The following is a 23,809-nucleotide window of genomic DNA, read 5'->3' as shown; positions in this document are numbered from 1 at the left end:
TCTTGACCTCCTGACATCATTGGACCTCACCAAATCCAACTGCAGGCTCTATAAGCCAGTTTTTCAATAGTTCTGCCTCCCTTATCTCCACTCCCTGACAAATTGTCAATAAACCTGGCCATTCCATATTCCCTATTCACTGGTTAGTACAGCCTTAAGTAGCCCATAATTCTAATGATATCTTCAAAGATTTTAAACCTTCTAGCCAGAGTAAAGGCCATGTAGTCATGGACTTGCAAAATAACCATAGACAAAATGGTGGCTCTCCATTATCTGCATCTCAGTTAAAAAAAATGAAGACTAACTACTTCAGAGGGATCTTAAAAATGTAATGAGAGTATTTGTGTATTTAAACTGCTAACCAAAGTACTTGTCACATGGACTGAAAAATGTATTTTAAACCATGGCCAAATTAGATAACTTTCAAAGAGGAGTATAATAAATAGCTGGTTGATGCTGAGTTTGGCTTATAACAGAAAAGGGACATAGAACATGCAAACCTCTCAGAAGTCCCAAACGTCTCAGCAGTCTGTGGTATCTTGAACTATCCAGTTTGGGAGTCCTGTGTTTCAGTTGGCCATACTTACACAGAGGCAACTTTTCAGGAGGACTATTCTTCTGTTCTATAGTTTCTACTGATTGCTAACAAGATAAAGGCTTTTTGTGGTATTCTGCTGCTTTTAATCTTTATTCTAAAGCAATATTTTAAATGGTTTAATTCTGTTGTTAGTTTAATAATGTTTTAATTCCATCTTTTGTATATTTTAAGTATATATGCATTTTGTTATTTTCTGATTTTGGGAGCCACCTTGAGTTTCAGCCAGGAAAGAAAGCAAGATATAAATTGAGGGATGGCATTTAGTAGATGGACAGTCCAAGAGACAAATGTACAAATATATATTTCCTCCAGTACAGAATGTTTTTTTAAATTTATATGTACCAGGCACAAGGAAGAACCCCGTCTTAGGTGCAAAAATGACTTGTTGCAAAACATATTTTCCTGTCTCTTGGGTGAAAAATAACATATTCAGGGAAAGCATTTAACATAGTTTAATTAAACTTGCTGTTACAAGAGGATGATTCAAAACAAAAAGGTTCAATATCCGTATTTGATTTTAAATTACTTGTACATTGATGAAAATGAAACATCTGGTTTTCTTATGTGGAATTTCGATGAAACTATACAGCCAAATAGATGTACAGTTTTGTGGGAAAATATTGATATCCTTTCTAGTCTCTCCTGGGAATAAATATTTGCTCAGAAAGTCAACATAGTACATGTTACTGCCTATATTTAATAAGATCTCCAGACAGGAGAGAGACTTAAAGGTTAGTTTAGTCCATTATCCAAGTTAACATAATACTTAGGAAAGAATATTTACATATATAACATTTCATGTGTTTGCATTTATGTACATACTGCTAATCTTGCAACCTCCTACTAGGGACAGAGGTGATGTAAGCTGTGAGAAAAGAAGCAGCAGGTTTTCAGGAACAGGGAAGGGTACACAAAAGCAGAGAGCAGTCAAGGTATGAGTCGGGACTCTCATTATGAGAGGCTGGAAGCACTTTGAGATGCAAGGGAGCTCCCTCAGGATTTGAGATAGCGGAGGTGAGGTGTGTGTATGCTGTTTATCTCCACTAGTATTCTATCTGTACCTTTTTAATTAAAACACATAGTAGAGAAACTTCATAAGCTTTTGCATCCAAATAAGACTAGAACCTGTGTAGCTGTACCCTTGGAACTTCTTGCTGTTTGGAAGAATGGGGAATGCATAATAGTATATTTTCCTTTAATCTGCTAAGGTACTGTAAATAATGGGGAGAAGTAGCATCAGAAAACTGAGAAGATGAAAATGACAGTAGGATACATTTGGAGAACCTGACAGTTGTCTCCTCCCAGAACTTCCATGCAAAAGAGAGACAAGAATCCTGTTGGTAGAGTCAGCCTGAATGCCTTTCTTATGCAAATCATTAGTCAAACAGTTGGCTTCTTCCATGGCTCGAGATCAACTCGAGGGCAGTTAATAACAACAACAAAAAACAGTATTTACATTATTGTAGAACTTATTGCTACAACTTCCCGTACCAGATATTTGTGTGGACAAGATATAAGCAGATTTCTCTGGTTTCTCATGGTAGGGACTGTAGGTAGTTGCTTACAATGGGCTTACAATGTATATTAGTCAAGTAAAGGAAGGCACAAACCTGATGGAGACATTCCACAAGATAGCATTGATCTATGTCAGTGGTTCTCAACCTGTGGGTCACGACCCCTTTGGGGGTTGAACAAACCTTTTACAGGGGGCGCCTAAGACCATTGGAAAACACATATTTCCAATAGTCTTAGGAATCAAGACACAGCAGTTTTATGGTTGGGGCTCACTATAACATGAGGAACTGTTTTAAAGGGTTGCAGCATTATGAAGGTTGAGAACAACGGATCTGTGTGGTACATGGCATATGTTATCACAGCTGCATGAAACACCTGGCATGGCAAAGCAATTTTTATTCGTAAACACACTACTTCTATTAATGTGCAGACTAAATGAATGTGATATAGAAGGGAAGATGGCAAATGGGTTATAGATGTCAATAGCGTAAAAGAAGGGGGTCAGGTAAGTGAAACAGGAATTAAAAAAGGAAGAAAAAAGATTCGGGCATATCACCAATTTGCAAGCTTGGTGTCATGTGAAGAATCAGGATGGAAGAAAAAAATTCTCCTTCTCTCCTAACACCAGAACTTGAAGTCATCCCAAAACCCCTGAATGGTAAGAGATTGCTGACAGACTATGGAAAGTAGGTGTGTGATTAATTTGTAGTATATGCCTTACATGATTATGATGGCCACTAGCTTAGGTGACTTAGATTCATGAAGGATAAATTTTATTGGAGGCTGCTAGTCATGTCACCCTGGATAGCCACTGGGTGACCTTGGGCACAACACACTCTCTCAGCTTCAGAGAATGGCATGGCAAACCATCTGTGAAGAAAGGTGTCAAGAAAACCTGATAATAGGGTTGCCTTAACGTCTCCATAAGTCAAACAACTTGAAGGCACACAACTATCTATCTATCTATCTATCTATCTATCTATCTATCTATCTATGAGCCCTGGTGATGCAGTGGTTAAATGCCTGTATTGCAGCCACTCACTCAAAACCATAAGGTTGCAAGTTCAAGACCAGCAAAAGGGCTCAAGTTCGACTCAGGCTTGCATCCTTCCGAGGTCACTAAAATGAGTACCCAGACTGTTGGGGGCAAATTAGCTTACAGTTATAAACCGCTTAGACACTGCTTAGGTGGTATGAAGCAGTATATAAATGAAGCTTGTTTTTATATATATTTGTATCCTCCCCCCCCCCCCCGAATGTTTATTGTAAAGCAAATTAAAACTAATAACTAGATAGACAGGCAGGCAGGCAGGCAGGCAGGCAGGCAGACAGACATTAACTGTAAAGGGAAGGATGAGATTTGGAACTAAAAATAAATAGGACAAGGGAATAGGGGATGGGTAAGATATTAGATGCCCATATAAAGAAAGTATAAGGCAATGTATGTAGTGGAAAAGTAGGTGTGAAGGAAATAGAGACCAGAGGAAAGGAACATGGGGCAAAGCAACCTGGACAGAAGAAGGTAAAGTTAGAAGCTGAACTTGTCCATCCACTCAGGTATGATTTACCTATACCCATTGTTTCATGGGCATCAAGCATTTTACATTTAAAAGCTTATTTAGAAGGATTAAAATATTTACTAGTGGCTTGCAAGCCATGTTTTGGCTGGTAAAACACTTTTTGAAATTTGCTAATCAGCAGAACACATGAGAATATCCAACCACCCCTAGTGTCTGTCTTTTGGTCTTCATCTTTCCTCTTATTCTTCTTTTCCTCATCTCTGCCCTTATAATATTTTTATTCATATCACAGGAACTCTGTTGCATTTAAAAAGTGTGTGTGTGAGAGAGTTTACCACTGTATACATGAAAGAATGTACAATTTACTAGTTCAGAGTGTTACCTGATTGCTCAGAAGTCTTCTGTTTTGCCATTTATATGTAGCAAAGTTAAAGCAAGCTGGGCTTGTGAATAAGCAGACCATGTTGTAGAGGAGACCCTATATTACGTGTTCTAGAAGCCTAAAGGTACAGGGCATTCTGATACCAGTACACAAACGGGACATACCTCTACTGCTCAATACTTATCTTCGTATAATAATGTGTCACTTCTTCCAACCCGCCGATAAATGTATTGTTTGTGGCATGGATTTGCTCTCACAAAAACAATGGGACACTAGACAGATATTTGTTGTTAGCAATTACCATGTAGCCCCTCCATATGTCAATGTTTGACATTGCAAAACATTTCGTAAATCATATTATAATTGATTTATTATTAATATATGTCAATTGCTTTTCTTCTTTCATTGTGTCTTACAGGATGTGTTTTTACACCTTTTGTGCTTTCATAATTCTTAGGAATATTTAATTAATGTGAATTAAATTTAATAATGTAAAATGTGTGGACTTTTCTTAACTTTATCAAACTTTAACATTTGAAATTTAAGCCAGCAGTTTTTAATACACACTCACATTCTTACAGAGCTCTTTAGTTTGAGTTTTGTAGGTCTTTATACTTTCAGTGTTTAATTTTAGAAAGTGCCGCTTCACATTTTCCTATTTTACAGATGGTAACTTCTCAGTGCCATTTTCTGTAGCATATGGGAAGGATATATCTTTTTGCTTCTTGTCAAATGTTTCTATTGAAATTTCTATTGAACTTTTTTTTTTGTTACTGTTTACAGGTTTACCATCTGCATGGCACCTAACTGAAAAGTAGGTCAGCAGCTATGGTTTAAATAGCATCACCTTGCTTTATTTTGACTGTATTTGATAGTTTATATTTAAATCAACTTATTAACTACAGTGTTAAGAACAGATTCAGTTATATTCATTTCTCCCTGATCATTTTATGCACACACACATTTCCTCCAGATGTATACATTTGGCCCACCATATCCACAAATTTTGCATCAAGGGATTCCACCATACATAGCTTGAAAGTACTGTTTTTAAAAGATGCAAAAAGCAAACCTTGAGTTTCCCATTGTATATAAGGAATACCATTTTATTACCCCATTGATATAACAAGACAAGTATCCATGGATTTTAGCATCCACAGGGGGCCCTGGAACCCCAGTGAATACCAAGGGGTCCACCGAAACTTGATCGGAGAATAAATCTTCCCTTTTCAAAATACTTCTATCTGTGCCTTCAGGTTATTTCCTATCATAGGGTTTTCTTGGCAAGATTTGTTCAGAGGGGGTTTTACATTGCCCTCTGAGGCTGAGAAAGTGGGATTTGCCCATACTATCCTTAAAATTGGCATGTGTTTAAGAATAGTGCAGTCTCCTCCTCATTATGAGGTCATTGTCTTTATGTGTCCAGTAATATGTTCTTCAGCGCTGTTTACGCACAATTCTAAATATACACTGGACTGACTATGTGACAAATGTTGCTGTCCTCGAGCAAGCAGGGATCACCAGCATTGAGGCCATGCTACTGAGGACGCAGCTGCGCTGGGCAGGACACGTTTCTAGGATGAAGGACCATCGCCTCCCCAAAATAGTATTCTACGGTGAACTCACCATGGGTCAGCGTAAGAGGGGCGCCCCAAAGAAGAGATACAAGGACTCCCTGAAACAACATCTCAGGCTTGGCCAGATAGATCACCAACAATGGTCCTCCCTGGCCTCGCATCGGGAGGCATGGAGATGCACTATCCATGACGCTGCAGCCTTCTTCGAAAGCTCACGCAGAACGAGCCTCAGAGAGAAACGACAACGCAGAAAGAACCGCAACCTGGAAACATCACCCAAGGAGACTTTTTGCTGTGCTTTCTGCAACCGGACCTGTTTATCCCGAATTGGCCTTTTTAGTCACCAACACACTTGTACAAAGCGTGGGATGAGTCCTTCCTGAATCTTCGTTCGCAAAGCAAAGCCAGAGAGAGAGATAGAATATGTTCTTAGAATTAATCTCAAGTCTTTATTGAGGTTTGTGAAGTTGTCACAGGGGGAACAAGGAGGAAACAACTTGTAAAAATGTTACTGGTTGCTCTTGGATGAATGGGTGTGAAGCAATGCTTGGAAGAACAGGAGTTAGCCAGATAGGATGGAAGGGCCTCTTTGAGTGAGAGAGGGATTTTTTTTAAAAAAGGGACAGTTGAAAGTTAATAATAAAAATAATATTTATTTCTTACCTTCCCCTCCCATGTATCAAGGCAGAGAACAACAACGATTGACAAACAACATCAGTTAATGGATCAGTTAACAGAGTTGATAGATGAGACAATTGGACTATTTAGTGGAGAGTGAATGAATACTGAATGTCTGATTTGTCTGACATCATTCAGATTTAATTTTGGTATATGTTAAGAACTGTGAACTGGAACTTGTTAAAACATTTAAAGGCAATTTTATACACAATATTTGTAATAATTTTGTGCATGAAACCAAATTTGTATATCTTGAACCATCAGAAAGCAAAGGTGTCACTATATCAGCCATCCATGTAGACAATTTTGGATTTTGGAGTATTTTGGGTTTCAGCATTCTAGATAAGGGAGACTCAACCTGTAATGAAAAGAATATTTCTGTACTTGGAAAGCTTTGGCCAAATAATTGGACATTTTATTAAAATATTTCTGTCCTGCTAAAAATATCAGGATGTGGTACAGTGAGTAAAAATAGTTTAAGAACTGTTCTGGAACAGTTTGAAAAAGTTAAAACATTTCAGGTTTAAACCAAATGAAACAAGTTAAAACAGCTCACTACAGTCAACATAATCAAAGGACAAGATACAAACAGATAGGGCAATCCATAATCAGGTAGACCAAAGTAAAGCTGTGATCACTGAGCTCCTAAAGTTTGAGTGAACAACCACATTTTAAATGAGTGCTAGGCCTCCAAGGGAAAACATTCCTCAGCCAAGCTACAGCCTTGTTGGGACGTACACTCGTTGGGACTTACTTCTGAGTAAACATGATGCATTGCATTGTGTGCCTTCAAGTAGTTTCTTTTCTGACTTATGAGGACCCTAAAGTGAACCTGTCATGGGGATTTCTTGGTAAGATTGGTTCAGAGGAGCTTTGCCATTGCCCTTCCCTGAGGCTGAGAGCATGTGACTTGCCCAAGGTCATCTAGTGCATTTTATGGCTGAGCAGGAAATCAAACCTTGGTCTCAAGAGTCATAGTTCAGCACTCAAACCACTATGCCTTACTGGCTCTGAATAGACATGTACAATCCTTTAATGTATTCAGTAATGGATGTCTGTGGTTAAAAATAGTTGCATAACTAAAAATTGCTCAAACAATATTTTCCCCCAAACAGGACGGCACTGATGGTTACATGACTAAAACACACTTTCAGCTGAAAGGTGGTGACATTTCTTCAAACACAGGGGGAATGGTGAATGATGAAGTAACATCTTCACATATTGAGGTAAGTACAATATCGAACAAAATGAGTACTATTAATGCTGTAAACTAAAACATTTTAATATTTTGTTGTTGAGTTTTATAAAAGTTCTGCTACTGAGTTACTGACATACTATATCATATTTTTGAGTGTATACATGCTGAGAAGGAACCCTAGGTGTACAAAAAGATATATATTCACCTTCAGGATGTTGCTGTTTTAAAAAAAATGCAAGAGAATATTGCATCCCAAATCAGAGCTAGAACCAATTTTGAAAAGTGTGCTCATTCTACCTTGCATGGTGGCAGTCTTGTGTGCATGTCCTTATAATTGGATGTGACCAGCAGTGTTGTGCCAGCTTGCCCAGATCAAACATTTCTGCTTATTTATTTGACATTTTTCCTGCATTTCTCCCAGAATTAGGGATTCTAGGGGATCATGATAAGATTAAAACAGGTACTAGTAAAAACAGGAAAAAAGCTATATAATTAAACAAATAAGAATATTAAAACATAATGGAGTTTAAAACCAATTTCAGAATACATCAGTAAAAAAAAGAGAGAACAATCCATTAGAAGCCTATTTTTCAGCAGCCAGACAATTACCAAAAGTCTCCTGAATGAAAAGATCTTTTTCTGCCAGCAAATGGAACATAGGATCTATATGGTTCTCAGGAAGAAGATGTAAAGGGGGCACTGTTTCCAGCCTATTGAAAGTACAGTACTGTAGTATCAAGGCTGGGGCTTGGTATAGTTTTGCCTTTGACAACAGTGGCTCAACTAATACATTTAGCTTGGAATCAAAACAGTACTCAAAATAAAACAGACAGGACCATCTAGATCTCATCATCCATCTCTTATTGAATTTATAAAACCCAGAGTTTAGGGTTCTAGGATACTAAGGCCCAATTCCCACTGTCCTATAATGTGGATCAGGACACGAATCATGGGTGCATAATTTCCATTTGAGCGCACATTTGACCTGCATTGCTCCAATATCGTTCCCATTGGAATTCGCATCTAAATCGAATTATCCTGAAAAACCCAAATTATAGGTCAAAAAACCAGTTTAAAAAAACAGCGGCTTTTTAGCGAGTTTTCCTGTGCCTCCTGAGTCTGATTTGGGGCAAATGAATGAGAATGAAAGGGTGTCTGATTCGGGAACCTGGAGATGGGAGGAGCAGTGCTCAAGGGGCTGACCTGGGGGTGTCACCCTCTTTGTTCCCTTTCTGCATCACCGGTGGCATTTTCTTCCGTTCACATAGCCTTTCCCCCAGTGGATTGGGAAGCAGGGTAAGGCAATGGTGCTACATTGAGCTCCAAACGCAGTAAACACATTACTCTGCCTGCAACCTCCCCTCTTCTCCACATTCATAGACTGATGTGTGAGGAGAGCCATTGAACACCATTTTAAACTATTATTTTTTCTTTTTTTGCCTCTGCCTGAGTGCCTGAGCAGCAGATGGGCTTTGCAGTACTGTACATGCCTGCTTGATCGCCCCCCAGACAGCCCAGGGAGCAATGGGGGAGGCAAAAGGATTTGGGGTGATTAGAAGCTCCTCTTCTCTCTTTCCCAAAGGGAGTCTGGGGAGACACAGAAGAGCCTCGGATGCAAGGGGTTTAGGATGAATAGAGGCTCCTTCTCTCTTTCCTAGTGGGAGTCTGGGGAGACACAGAAGAGCCTCGGATGCAAGGGGTTTAGGACGAATAGAGGCTCCTCTTCTCTCTTTCCTAAAGGGAGTCTGGGGAAACACAGAAGAGCCTGGACGCCAAGGGATTTGAGGGGAATAGAGGCTCGTCTTCTCTCTTTCCCAAAGGGAGTCTGGAGAGACACAGAAGAGCCTTGGATGCAGCCGATTTTCATTGGCTCCCCCCCAAAAAAGACCAGAAATGGGAACGGGGAGCAAAATAAACCATGTCAAAGTGTTTCGAATTAGGTTATGACACTTGTGATGTCTGAAGCCTACGCGCTTGATTGACAGCTTGCAGATGTTAAAATATATTTCTATTTGTATTGAAAATGTTCAGATGTGTCAATGGTTAACTAAAGTTTAAAATGGTTCCTGTTGAAGGCCAGGAAGTCTAGGCCTGGAAGAACAAGTGCTCAAGGACGAATGACCGAGACAAAATATAAGCATAATATGTTGTTGTTATACTCTTGTGTTGCATGGTGACTTCATGGGAAAGAGGTGTGTCCACTTGGTGGGAAAGTTGATCTTCTGAGAGAACAAAGATTGATGTCATGTTCAGGTTTTTTTTCTTCTAGCATGGACACTGAAAGGGAAAGGTGTATAGTAGCTTGCTGTGAAATGTGTAAATAGCAACTAAAGTCAATAAACCCTCATTTGAGTGAAAATCTGTGTTAAAGTTACTTTGTTCCTGAGCTCCAGGGAAGACTGCATCTGTTCCAGTTGGTACCAGTTCAGAACCACCGGGCAAGAGACATCACCCATAACAAAGAGTTTTTTCTAACAGCAGACACAAATGAGAATGGGGAGCAAATTACTCTGCTTTAAAATACAGCAATTTAAAATAAATGGAAACGAAAACAGGGTCTAAATAAATCAAGGTAATTTGTCCCCTTTTGTAATGGAAAAAAAAAATTGAATTAGACTTGGAAAATAATCCGAGTCAGAATCACACCAATATAAGCCGTTTTATCTGCCAAATTGGAATGGGGCCATAGACTAGAAGAGACAAGTTACAGTAAACTAAGATTACAGAATCTGCTGGGATTTAGGTTCAGGTCCCCCACGGATACCAAAATCCATGGATGTTCAAGTCCCATTATATACAATGGAGTAACAAATTGGAGTCCTTTATATCAAATGGCAAAATGTTTGTTTTTAGGAATACACACACACACACACACACACACACACACACACACCAGGGATGGTTGAATCTCTGGATATGGAGGGCCAGCTGTAACTTAATTTAGTCCAAATTGTGTTGTGAAGATCAAGTACAAGTATACCTCAGTTAACAATGGCTCTGATAAAAAAGCTCCTTTTAAGAAAGCATTTTAAAGTCTTTGTCCTTTGTCTAGCTAGAAGGTTTTTCAGCAGCATGGACACTGGTAGGATGACAAAGGAAGGCTGGAAGAATACAGATCTCAGATGTTGGGTTGCAGCGGCATATCTCCAGTAAACACTTCAATAAAGCTTGAGCTGGGAAGACTGAGATTCTATTGTAGCTGATCCTACTGTAGTTGGTACTTGATCCTACTATTGTTGGTGCCTGCCAACAACAGGCATAATGAATAGCAGCTGCCTCTAGAATCCCTTACTGAGCATGTGTGAGCAACAAAATAAAGAGAAAAGGGAAGAGGAAATAAGCCAGTCTCATCAGCTATCCCCAGCATGTTAAAAAAGCATGGGTATGTTAGTTTGGCAAGCAAAATGTAAATCCTAAGAAAAGTGAAGACTAGTGAAACAAAAAGTAACCACTGAATGCATTTTGGAAGAAAATTTGAGTGGACATTGGAAGTTTCAAAATGTTTTCCCTTACTTATGCAGGCCTTACCTGGTCTGATTGTTTCATTCCACGTGGGCATATTGTGAGAAACATACTGACCTGCTCTTCTTTTTTGGTAGTACAGGAACCTATTCCTGTTCTATGTTATTTCTGCCTCTGCTACCAGATTTTCTATTAAAGAACTACTGCCCAGAAATACATGAACTTTGTTAACTGAGGGATACTTATAGTCCAAGATTGATAAAGGAAAACCAATGAACCACTGAAGGCTGTTAGCCAGTCCAAGACAGGAGAGTATAACTTGCATTTTAAACTTTTTAAAGATGTTCTTTTTCAGGCTGATAAGAGTATTTTTAGAAACTAAATTGTTCACATGTTTTGGACATTATTACGGAACAGGTTATGAAAAGTACTGAAAATCCACTGAATCAGTCAGTACAATGGCTGCTGTAATAATATCTTATTAGAGAATCAGGATTTATGCATACCATAGAACAAAGAAGCAAAAAAGCAAATCCATTCTCTGAATAATAAGAATTCAGTTTAATAGTTAGTTACCAAACAATTTTTTCTTTTTTTGGCATGTAAGATGAAATATTAAAAGGGAATTTGAAAAGCAAATGCTACTTACTAAAACAGAAGAAAATATGACATTCTCAGGTGTATCACTGAAGCATCATTAGAATTAAAACAAACATAACATCATAAATAAAAATAACCATATTAATTGCATGTGGTATTGTAATCATGAAATTATGATGAAGTGATGAGCTTGTCTGAAAAGATTATTGTAATTATAAGTAATGCAGTCCTATACTTTTCTGCTCAAAAGCAAGGCCTGGTGAGTTCAGTAGGATTTGTTCCCAGGTTATTATGTAGAGGATTGTGCATTTGTGATCTTGCATGTCTTCCAGCACTTATACAGGTTTCCGTAAACAGCTTTTTGTTTATCTATTCCACGTAAGTGAGTGCAATATTTGCAACCATTAATATGAATTATCTGAATAGACACCTCAACCAGCAGTAGTAGTAATACAAGAGAAGAAGTAGTAAACTTTTCCTCAGGATTGATATTGAAGAAAAAGGCAGGTGAATGGGGAAGAGAAGATTTTACAAAGTACTAAGGAATATTAATGAAGTGGTATCTGCAATAAGACATTCATTCAGAAAGCTTTTTTCAGAATAATTTAACCATCATTTAAGTAGATAAAATGACTTTTTTTTTAGTGTTTTAGTGCAGGGTATCTTCTGACCATTCTGAAAATTCCATTGTATTGCAAAGTATAAAGATGCCTCCCAGTTTGGATGGAATGGAATTTGTTTGGAGATATTGCCAGCCCCCCTTCTTTCCCAAAAAAATGTAATCAACACAAATACATTAGATTTATTGGGACAATTTTTTGTTCCAGCTGTGTTTTGGACATAGCAGGTGGCTGAAATTCAGGGATGCTGTTTCCAAGTGACAGTGTTGCAAAATCTCTACCTTATTGTTCTAATTCTCTGTGAATTCTGTAATCAAACAGAATTTGTCTGCCTAGATGATGATTAAGCAAGGTATAAAATTTTTCCTCACGTAAGATTTTATATATGTAGTTCATTATCTTCAAGCCAAACTGTATGTGACATAGTAGATTTGTGACTGAATCACCTTATTTGTTTAATAGCATTTATTTGGTTGGGGAATGTAACAGTGGGGGAAGATTTTACCTTTTATCAATGACATTTCTTTCTTCTTTTTTTTTAAAAGCCCCAAAGGTGCTGTTAGTTATTGAAGGAGAAAAAGCTGAGTATTGTTCTCCTATTTTGAATTGTTTATCATTTCCGTCTCTCCCTCCATTTTTTTCTTCTCTTCTTCTCTGGTATTTAGCTTTATGGCAGCAGGGTGCTGAAGTAACTAGACACAATTTATGTATCTATCTCCCTCCCCCGCCCTTTGCAGCTAAATCAGCTTGGGAGTTAGAAAGAAAGGATTCGTACTCAGACAAATATGTGTACACAGTGCCTCTGCTTTTATCTTTTAAAATATTTAGTGATGTGCATATACTGCCAAGAACAAACCCCATGATCAAACAGCTAAGCAGTTTAAGCATATAAAATTTGTTTTGCAAATGTACCGGTGTCTGTGTTCAGGTATCACTATTGCCCAGTGGCAGCTGTTGTCCATTGAGGGTGATGGGGCAGAAAGTGATGTTGCTTATACAAAACTTAGAGAGATCTTGTAGCACCTTTGAGACTAACTGGAAGAAAGAAGTTGGCAGCATGAGCTTTTGTAGACTTCAGTCTACTTCCTCAGATGCTTTTGGTGAAGTGGAAGCCAGGCACAAACATATATATGCCATGGGTATGCGAGAATGTCAATTCAAATTCAAATTCCTTTGGGTATGGAAATGTAGTAGCAAGCCCAGTTTTAACAATGGTTGTTTGTGGAAAACTGGACTTGCTACTTCATTTCCATACCAAAGGATTTTGAATTTGAATTGACATTCTCACATACCACATGGCATATATATGTCTGTACCTGACTTCCATTCACCTGTTGTATATCTTCAAGTCATTTCTGACTTACAGTGAACCTATCACAGGGATTTCTGGGGATGAGCTTGTGTGACTTTCTCAAGGTCACCCAGTGGGCTTTCCCATGGCTGAGCATAGGAATCAAACCCTGGTCTCCAGAATTGTAGTCCAGGGCTCGAAACACTACACCATGCTGACTTTTCAATGCAGAAATTGTTTACACAACATCCCAAAATATAAAATGTGCATAAACTCTTTTAATATCATCTGGGGAGAAAATTTAAAATGATTCATTCTTGCATGCGAGAATTACATAATCAAAACTTTCTATCTCTAGTGGCTATTGACCACTGCATATTCCATGGAAGTACTGTATGAAGTTATCTTGGGTTTCTGGGCAGTAGGTGCTTCTTTGCCTGATGTTTCCCCAGGGAATTCCTCTAAATTCTGTTGAGTATCAGTAATATCCCAGTCCTCAACATTTTTTTCATAGACAGGGCACAAGGGCCTGGCCAGACTTGGGTTTTGACCAGGCTGTGCTGTTGTCAGCATCTTCAGTAAATTATTTTGCTGATCTACATGTATCTTCAGATTGCAGAGATCTTGAAGAGCATATGGAAGTTGCTTACCTGCAACTAATTTTTCAAGTACTAATCACACTATAGTCACACAGTCCTCCTTCTAAAGCATATCAGATGTCCCACACACGTAATCCAAACCCTGCAGCACATATGGAACTGAGAAGGAATAATGGGAGCCACATCCTTTGATATTTTCGAGTTCTGAAATGTTCTCCACCACCTTTGTACAAGCATAGAATCTGTATCTATAGTTAATAACTTAAAACATTATAGTTATAGACAGGAATTCATTGTAAAGAGAAATAGAAAAGAAGTGTGGCAGCAATACATTAATTTTATTGATTATTTATAAACTATTGCTAGTCATTTTCCAGTTCCTTTATCTAATCTGTGGAGTTCTGATGGGTACGTGGGTCTTTATATTGGCAAGGATTATCATAGTAATTATTGGAAGGGCACATATTCCAGCTAAAAAGAACATATAGAACATCCCCTACAGTGAAAGTGAATTTGACAGCCTCTGTATGTGCAGAGTTCCACATATCTTTGTGTTGTATTCCAGTAGAACTTTGTTTGCACACTTCTGCACCTGAAGGGCAACCTCCATGGCTGCAGTTCCATTCTTCCATCCATCCTCCTCTGGTTTTTTTTTTTTTTTTTTTTTTTGTATTGCAGGACAACTCTACCCCCATGGTGATCCTGGAAGGTCAAGAGCTTCTCATCTTATTCATGCTTCTCCTTAGACAAGTGCTGAACATTGGCCTTTAAAAAATGGTGTGGAGTGGGCTTTGGAAGTTTTCTTAGAGTCTTTAAAATGAGGTTGCATGCCACTCTTGTTGCCATACTTTCTCCACCCTTGGCCTACAGATAACTCCTCTGGGGGATGGACATTGTTAGAATCAACTCTATATTTTAATTCATAATTCATTGTAGAATAAATGTGAAGCCACTGTTGAAGCTTGAGTTAATTAATCCATTGGTTTGTTGATTACAAGCTAAATCCAATGTGTCTACAAGAGATTTAGCACTTTTCAAGACCAAAATTGCATGTTGTTTTTTCCAAATAGTTTTATCATCTGTAGGATGAAGTCAGATACGATTTCCTTCAAAACTCAGAGGATTAATTTAGTGTTACTGTAACCTGTCTCTGTGTGTGTTCTGCGTGGTTTGCTTTGCTTCTTGTGGTTACTGCAGATGGAATGAGTCAACTTAGAATAAGTTTTGAAGATGCAAAGATGTTTGCTGGATGAATCAGCTGGCAGGTTGTGGGTGCTGAATATAACCTCTTCATTTGAAAGTGAAGCATCAGTTTTTTAATCTTGTCTGTCTGAGTCCATGGATTTACAGTATGGAATATATTCAGGCAAAACCAAAGAGTGTTGGGCTCATGTGAATAGTGTGGGACTATGGGCATTTTCCCAATCAAAATAATTGTCAGTAATGGTAGATGCAGTGGCTTAGTGGTTAAGACACCAGTTCTGATGATCAGAAGATCGGAAATTGGCAGTTCAAGGCCCGAGTGCTGCATGATGGGATGAGCTCCTAGCAGTTAGAAAGCATGCAAATGCAAGTAGATAGATAAGTACCACTTCTCAGTTAGAAGGTAACAGCATTCGGTGCAGTCATGCTGGCCACATGACCCCCAGAGCATTCCTCAGACATTCCTCTTTGGCTTAGAAACGGAGATGAGCACCGCCCCCTACAGTCAGTTATGACTAGACATTCATGTCAAGGGACTACATTTACCTTTACCTTTAGGTCAGCATACACCACCACAGATAAAAATATTTCAGTTCTCATTGTTTATTAATAATTTCTTCCCAAATAAACCAATGCACTTGGAATTAAAAATCAAACTATTCTCATTTTTGTGTAGAAGTAAATAGGTTGAACAAAAATGTAAATATTTGCAGAACTGCAGTATTTGTTAAAGGGTAAAAAAAACTGAAGTTGAAACTTAATAAACATTACTTAGGAAAAAATGTAAACACATTTAATGAAAGCCAGCATTCAGTAGGAATGTGAAAGGGGTTAGAAGAAAAACCTTTCAAATTCAAGTATTGTATTCTAAAACAAAATGAGGAATTATCAGCTGTTAATTTTGCAGAATCCCAGGACAGGGGAGTGCCATAAAAATGTTTGGGGGACAGAATGATGCTCTGAATTTCACATAGGAATTTATTGGTTGTACTCTCATTTTATTCTGCTTGCTTTATTGGTATTTACAGGAGCTATTGTTGTGTGCTTTCAGGTTGTTTCTGTCTTATGGCAGTCTTAAGGAAACTTATCAGGGAGTTTTCATGGCAAGATACTCTTGGCCCTTCCCTTACATGGGGGATCCTTTCCGGATCCCACCGCGTAAGGGAAATACCATGTAAACTTAAGCCCCATTAGAAGCAATGGGGCTCGTTTTCGTGGCGTGCACGCAGTGCGCCTCATTGTTTTTTCCGGAGCGCGGGAGAAGTCTTTCTGGTGCGGCTTCCAGCATATGCTGGAAGCCGTGTATAGCATGCCCATGTATGACACGGGCACATTGTATATGCCTAACTATGACGCCACCCTCCTCCCCAACCATTTCTGAGGAAGAGCAACATAGTACAAATTGCATTATAATATGCTGCCACTAGAAGCTTTGTTGTCTTCTACTGCTGTCTTACTGGCACAGTTAGCCTAGTAGAAGCAAGCACATTTTCTAAGGACACAGGCGCTCAGCCAGTGTAACTTCGTGTAGCTTAATCAGTTATTGAAGTGCCCTTATAACAGCAGGTCTGAAATAAGAAATTTTAGTACAGCTTTATTGGAAAAAAAAAATAAAATGGCAATTTCCATAGAAAACTCTGTAAGCTATTCCAGGCAGAAAAGGAGAGAATTTCTGCAGTATAGCTTTTTCTGTAAGAGGATGTGTGCAGAAAGGGAAACACTTGAACCTAGGAATCCAGACTAAATCATGTTGTAAGGCTTTTTTTCCTGGAATATCTACAGTTTAGGAATAGGCACTCCATGTGGAACACCAGGAAAATTAGAGGGTGTGACAGCAGGAGTTCATTTGTCTTGGCCATATCAAGATTCAGTTTGCTTGGAAACTGTTACATGTCATCTGCATAGTGATGACGTAGAGATCCATGGCATTGGATGACTTCTCCCAAGGGCTTCCTATAGCTATTATATAAACATCATGGTGAACTTGATGGAGCTGAATGGCCATCATATACTTGACTAACCTGCTTAAAAATGGATGTTACAGTCTGGCTGAAAAATTTCCAGTGTGGTGGGTTAAGAAAGGTTTTCTATAGATGTTTTACCAGGTGATTAAAAAAGAATGGTGCAAAATTAATCTTTCTTAATTTTTGCATGGTTCTTTTTGAATCACCTGGTATGTTTATCTCTTTCAAACTGTATGGCACTATTGTGTCAAGTTGTGAACATGTGTACCAAGTTCAAGGAGAGATGGGGGCCCTTATGGTGGTGTTGTCAAGGCCACAACAGTCATGGCCTACTTCTGCTCCTTCTTCCAGGCCCACTCCAGCTTCACCATTTTCCAGCAACAGAAACTACTTTTGCCTCTGTGACTCAGGCTCTTCCTCCAAGGAAACATTCATTATTCTGAGTGATAACCGCCCAGAACTGATTCTGTCCATCCTTCCTACTATATCTCCTCATCATTCACGGACTGTAGAATAATCTTATAGTGTTGTATTGTATTGTTATATATTTTAATCATGTTTTATGTTAATTTTATAGTTTGGGAGGGAGGTTTGGGTCAGGGTTATGTGGATTTTATTGTTTTTATATTGTTTTACTCTGTTGTTACCCGCTTCGATCCCCAAATGGAAGAGGCGGGATATAAATAAATATTTTATGATGATTATTATTATTTCTACTACCTGGTTGGCCAGTCTTCTTCCAATAGCTCTTTTGACAGTTCTTATTTGCAAGGATAGTTTACAGTCAGCCACACATGTGGTTGGCCTCTCAAGAGTTCTGTCCACATCCTGAGACTGTACAAATTGAAATGTATCTAACATAACTGGACAAGTGCCAAAGCTACATCTGCTGGTATTGCTTAACTAGCATCTAAGCTGGATCAGATACAAAACTACTGCAGAGTAGGCTATAAAATCAGGTTTGGCTGGTTTTTGGTTCCACATTTTCTGGAGCTCCACGTCAGATTTATTTCAAGTCTTCTGCCACCATTGCTGAAGTATTTAACACTGGCAGTTCATTTCTTTTTTTTTAATTGAATATTTTATATGTTTTATAACAATAATATAAACAAGCAATACAAAAATAATAAAAGGCCTTGAAGAGTCATATAAAAACTATGCAGAATAACAATCTGGGTAGAAGTAGTATCAGCAACCAGGATTCTAAAATCATCACTCAAGCTTTGCTGGTTGGTGGGTTCAGAATTAGAGTGTCCTTCCAAAGGGTAATCTGGTGGGCAGGAGGTCCGATGTCAGGGGAGTTGTTGTTAATGTGGTCACTAAGAATTGGCCAGTCTTCAAAAAAGGTGTTTGGTTTCCTTTGTTCATTACAGAGTCAGAGGGTGTCGGAAAGTTTTTCCATTAACCAAGTGTCCCAAACCTTTGTCCACCAGTCAGCTATTTGTACATTCCCTGTTTTCCAATTTCTTGTGATTACATTCCTAGCCGCTGCAATAAGAAATGTGATGAGCTAACTGTTTTCTTTACAGTAGATGGACAACAACAAAAGTACTGGACAAAAAGTTACATTTTGTTTTATAATAGAAGAAATTTGAACTAGTATAACATTCCAAAAGTTTTTGATTTTAGAACAGTTCAGCCACATGTGCTCAAAGGAGACAACAATGGAGTTTATCACATGGGAGGAATTTCTCTTAATTTCCAATGAAAAGAAAGTGGGGCCAGAACACATTCACGTGAATTCACTAATTAAATGAATTTACATGAATTCGAATTGCATTCGAACTGGCTTCCCATTGCCCGAAAATAATTTGCCATTGCCTGAAATTGCGTGTGATCACCTCTCATGCAATTACGTGAAACACCTTGATTGTGTTCGGACTGACTTCCCATTGCCCGAAATTGCGTGTGGTAGTTTATCACGCAATAATGTTAAACCCCATGATTACGTTCGGATTGCCATTGGATTATACTTCCAATTTCCCTTGTCTGATAACGTCCAGTGTCACAGCCTCTCCAGCATTTTGGTGAGGCATTCTTTATTATCGGAGATAATCTTAATCTTAATCAAATTAATTTATATATTAATTTTAGAATTGCCTCTTTTGATAATGCTGATCTTGATTTATATGTAGGTGAGGTTCAAATGCTTTCCCCTGTGGCTTCAGTAATGTTGGCAATTCATTTCCCTTACCTCTTGGGCACTCTTGTTGTCTGTAACTTCATGTCTTTTAGTTTTCATTTAGCAGAAGGAGGAGAAGATTGATGGTAACCTCCCAGAGGACTTTTTCCTCGATCGCTCCCACCTTATGGAATAGCCTGCCGGACGAGATCCATCAAATTACCAACCTAGAGAGCTTCAAGAAAGCTGTCAAGACAGATCTCTTCTGGCAGGCCTTCCTGGAATATAACCTGGCCATGTAAAGATCCCCCCCTCAGAGACATATATAAATGAAGATTCTGCCCACGGTTATTCTATCATTGTACCATTGTTTTTAGATTTTATTGTCTGTAATTTTAATGGATAAAATTGTTTAATCCTTTTTTTAAGGGGAGGGAATTATATATATTGTTGTATTTTTTAAAGGTTGTACGCCGTATTGATTGTGGTAACAAAAAGTGGGATATAAATAAAAGTTTTAGTTTATTTATTTATTGTTCAGGTAATGGAATTTTGGTAGAGACTACTGCAAAAGGGATGTGGTAGCTCAGCAGTTAAGATGCTGACTTTGACAATCACAAGGTTGGAAGGTTGTCAGTTCGAGGTCCAAGCGCCATGTGATGGAGTGAGTCCTGTCACTAGTCCCAGTTTCTGCCAACTTAGTATTTTGGAAGCATGTTAAATTGCAATAGATAAATAGGTACCACTTTGGTGGGAAGATAACAGTATTCCATGCAGTCATGCTGGCCACATGACCATTGAGTCATCTTTGACAACTCTGGCTCCCTTAGCATCGCCCTCTACAGTTGGACACGACTAGCCAATCTTGCCAAAGGGGAAGCATTTACCTTTTTACTCCACTTCTCTGCCCTCCATGTCTTGCCTGCTGCAGAACAGAGAAATCTGCTGCTGAACAGAAGCTGAGAGTGTCTCCCCCCATCTCATCCAACCATGTCTCTGCGATGCATGCCAGATTGGCTTGCTCATCCAGGATCGAATCCTGTATGGCAACTGTATTCCAAGTTGCTGATCTGGCATTCATCTACAGCATTTTTAACCCAGAGGTTGTGTTGCCAAGGCCATCAACGTTATTTGAGTTAGGGGACACTTAAAGACATCTAGCATCTTATTCCTGTCCCATCAATAAAAGTTTAACTCTCTCCCCTTTCTGTATCTCCTGCTGGACTGTACAACCATAGTGGCTGCCTCACCGGGTCCGGTATCTCCTTTCCTCTTTTCAGACCACCTCCTTCCTATCATAAACTGTCTGTACACTTACAGATGATAATGATGTATTAGTAAAGTGCAAATTAACAGAATGCAGCCCTCTTCCTTCTTTCAAGCAGCACAACAGACATTTGCCCTTGATTTTCCTCAAAGTGGCTTCCCCAAAGGGGCAAACCTCCTTTGGTCCTTTCCCCTTCAGTAGTAACCCTGCAGGTAGCAGACCTACTCTTGTTGGACTCTTGTTTTTATCTGCTAGTTTCTCAAATCTACAGCAGGGGGAAGTGGAACTGGCTGGCAGAATATGCTGGGTGTGGGCCTGTGGTCTGTAAAGAGGTAAAAGAGGTGGGTCTTCTTTCTACTGTTCCACAGCCAGGCAGTTGTAGCAGCAGTAGCTGGTTGGAAAGGTGCTTGCCTTTCATCAACTCTCTTGAGCAGCTTTTTCTGGGGCTTACTGTCCTGGCATCAAGTGCTGGAGTGTCAATTATGTTAATTTTGTTGAAAAACAATAGAATGAGCTTGTGAGTGAACACATACAAAACTGACATGGATCAGAAATAGACTTATCCCTTCCCTTTTGATTAGCCAGTTTTAACTAATTACAGAGTTTCCAGAGAACGGGAGAAAATGATCTCCAACAATCATGTTTCAGTTGAGACTCTTACGTAGTATGTTTCTGTTCTTTTTGAAAAATCTGCCATTGTAGTATGTCAAGCTGTCAATTACTATTTACTAAAGAAAGTCTGCACCAAGCAAATTAAACTGTGTCCATTGAGCCAGAGTTACAGGGTTGGTAGACAAGGTATAATCTGAACACTAATTTCCCTTGATCAGCTTTGTAAATATGTTTCATTCTGTGTTTCACTCAAAAGGATAAGTGAAAAGTGTTTTCTAAGTACTTGTATCTTGAAAGCCCAGTAATTTCCTGCTAATTCAGTTATTTTTAATCTCTGGGTCTTGGCATCATGTTTTAGCATCAAGAGAAATATAGCAGCTGGAATTTAGCGAGTGTTGAGTGTGTTTTGTAATGGCATCTAAACTGCTTACTGTGTGAAAAATGAACAGTGAACTCAATGGGTGCTTTGTCATTGGCTTTTGCCAGTGACCTTCATAAAAACAAACACAGCCTCAGTAAAGCTCACAACATCATCATTCTAATCTCCTTATTTAGTGACAGGTCCATGCCCTTCCTTGTCTGTGTTCAATAAAAAACCCAAACCCAAACCCAAACCTTACATAAGAGTCTGCAGGAAATACTGCTAATTAGAAATACTGCTAGTTAGATTTGCTTAAAGAAGTTTTTCAGGTTTGTGTGTGTGTGTATGTGTTTTGTTGCATATTTTTGGAATCAAGAAATTTGAATTGTATGCATAAGAGAGTGTAGTATGACCTTTGTCTGATCTAGCCCAGGGTTGGGGAATTTATGGCCTGCCAAGTGATTTTGAGCTGCAGCTCCACCAGCCCTAGCCAGTGGTGAGAGATAATGGATGTTGTAGTCCAGTGGCACCTGGCAGGAAAGAAGTTGACCATCTCTGCTGTACCTAGTAGCTTGTAGTAGCCAGACACTTAGCTCGATAATGAGCTTTGAAAACATGTGCCCTGTTTTTAAACTGGGGCAGCCTATCCCAATTTATAGTAAGAGGGCTGGACCAGATAGGCACGAAAGAGTGGCCAAAATCTTCTCTGGCTACAAGTGGGTCTTCATTTTAGGTCAGAATTCACAGGGAAGCCATGGAAATCCACAAGCTCCTGGACAACTTTAACAGGAAAGACAAAACCCTTAAAGTTAGCAAAGTTTGGCTACCGGTCCTGAAGAACAGAAAAATTAAGACCCAGTGAATGCAAATGAAAACCACCCAGGGTCGGGAGGTTTCCCAGCAAACAGTGGATCTCTAAATCCTCCTTGAATATCCTCCCACCCTTAGGCCTTGCCATTCAACAATAGAACAATACACAGATTAACATGGAAATCACTCCTCCCAACCCAGGGTCACACAATATGTGAACACACACACACACACACACACACACACCCTACTCACTTCCATGCCAGCGTTCTCTGAAAATTTCAATCACAGATGCTGCTGAAATGTCAGAAACAAATTCTTCTTGAACATGGCCTAATAGCCTGAAAAACACATTAAAAAAACTATGAATTCTGGCCATGAAAGCCTTTGACTTCACATTCTACTTGTTTGTTTACTTATTTATTTATTTGCTCCCTTTCTCCCATCAGCTCACAAAATGCTAGAACAAGATAAACTAAAAACCTGATAGTCAAAAAGTGAAAACAAAATTAAATCAATCATGACATTAAAAATAATATTAAATTTTAAAGTAAAATAATTTAAAAGTATAATAATAAAATTAAAATTACAGCAGCCTCCTATAAAAAGGCTCCATGCATCAATTATGAAAAGTTCTTTGCCTGCCAGCTAAAGGAAGCCAGCCTAGTTCTCATGAAGGGAGTTACTATAACTCGATCCAATACAGGGAGAGGTGGGATACAAATAAATATTATTATTATTGTTGTTGTTGTTGTTGTTATTATTACTTTGGTTAAAAGTATAAGTAACTCCAAATAAGGCAAATTTGTTCACTTAAGTTGATCAGCAACTTAAGTTGAAAGAACTGTTATTCATTTAAGTCTTCATTATACAGTGTCACTTAGGTCCAAAACACACTGCAGAAATAATTCAGTTTGGGACCGCTTTAATTGCCCTGGCTCAATGCTAGGGAATTCTTGGAATTGTAGTTTTGTGAGACATTTAGCCTTCTCTGTCAAAGAGCTCTGGTGCCACAATAAACTACAATTCCAAGAATTCCCTAGTACTGAGCCGGGGCAGTTAAAGCGGTCTCAAACTGGATTATTTATTCAGTGTGTTCTGGATCTTAATTATGCTGCCTGAATTGGATTACACAGTATTTGAAGTGGAATTGTATTTGGATTGAATAATCTCATGATAAGAACTCAGCAAAATATGTAAAACAGTAATAGTTATAACTTTGGATTTAAACAAGGTTCTTCTTCTTTAGAACATGCCCCATTCGAGGTTAAGTGTTCTTTCATCATTTTATTACAATTGTATATTATTTCTTTCTTCATATATTTTGATTTTTCTTCCTTGACACTGAAGTTTTTATAATAGTATTCTAATTACCTCTGGAGTTAGATAACATTTAGAATTCAGCAGTATATGTAAAATACATTGATAAA

At 38.6% G+C, this 23,809-nt stretch overlaps 1 protein-coding gene across 3 annotated transcripts in view; it reads left to right on the top strand.

The window, feature by feature from the left end:
• Positions 1-23,809, top strand: part of ATG10 (autophagy related 10) — a 136,103-nt gene that overhangs the window by 16,149 nt on the left and 96,145 nt on the right. For 2 of the 3 annotated variants that reach the window (XM_089493741.1, XM_089493750.1), the window contains exon 3: positions 7,386-7,496. The exons of the other annotated variant lie outside the window; for it this stretch is intronic. In XM_089493741.1, coding sequence (XP_089349867.1) covers positions 7,386-7,496 — 111 coding nt within the window. The remainder of the gene's footprint in view (positions 1-7,385; positions 7,497-23,809) is intronic. 3 annotated transcript variants of the gene reach the window in all.

This window comes from Sceloporus occidentalis, unplaced genomic scaffold, assembly GCF_023333645.1.
Source record: "Sceloporus occidentalis isolate IW3139 unplaced genomic scaffold, rSceOcc1.0.p SCAF_1, whole genome shotgun sequence".
In the NCBI taxonomy this organism is placed as follows: domain Eukaryota; kingdom Metazoa; phylum Chordata; class Lepidosauria; order Squamata; family Phrynosomatidae; genus Sceloporus; species Sceloporus occidentalis.
This window is presented reverse-complemented; position numbering and strand designations above follow the sequence as displayed.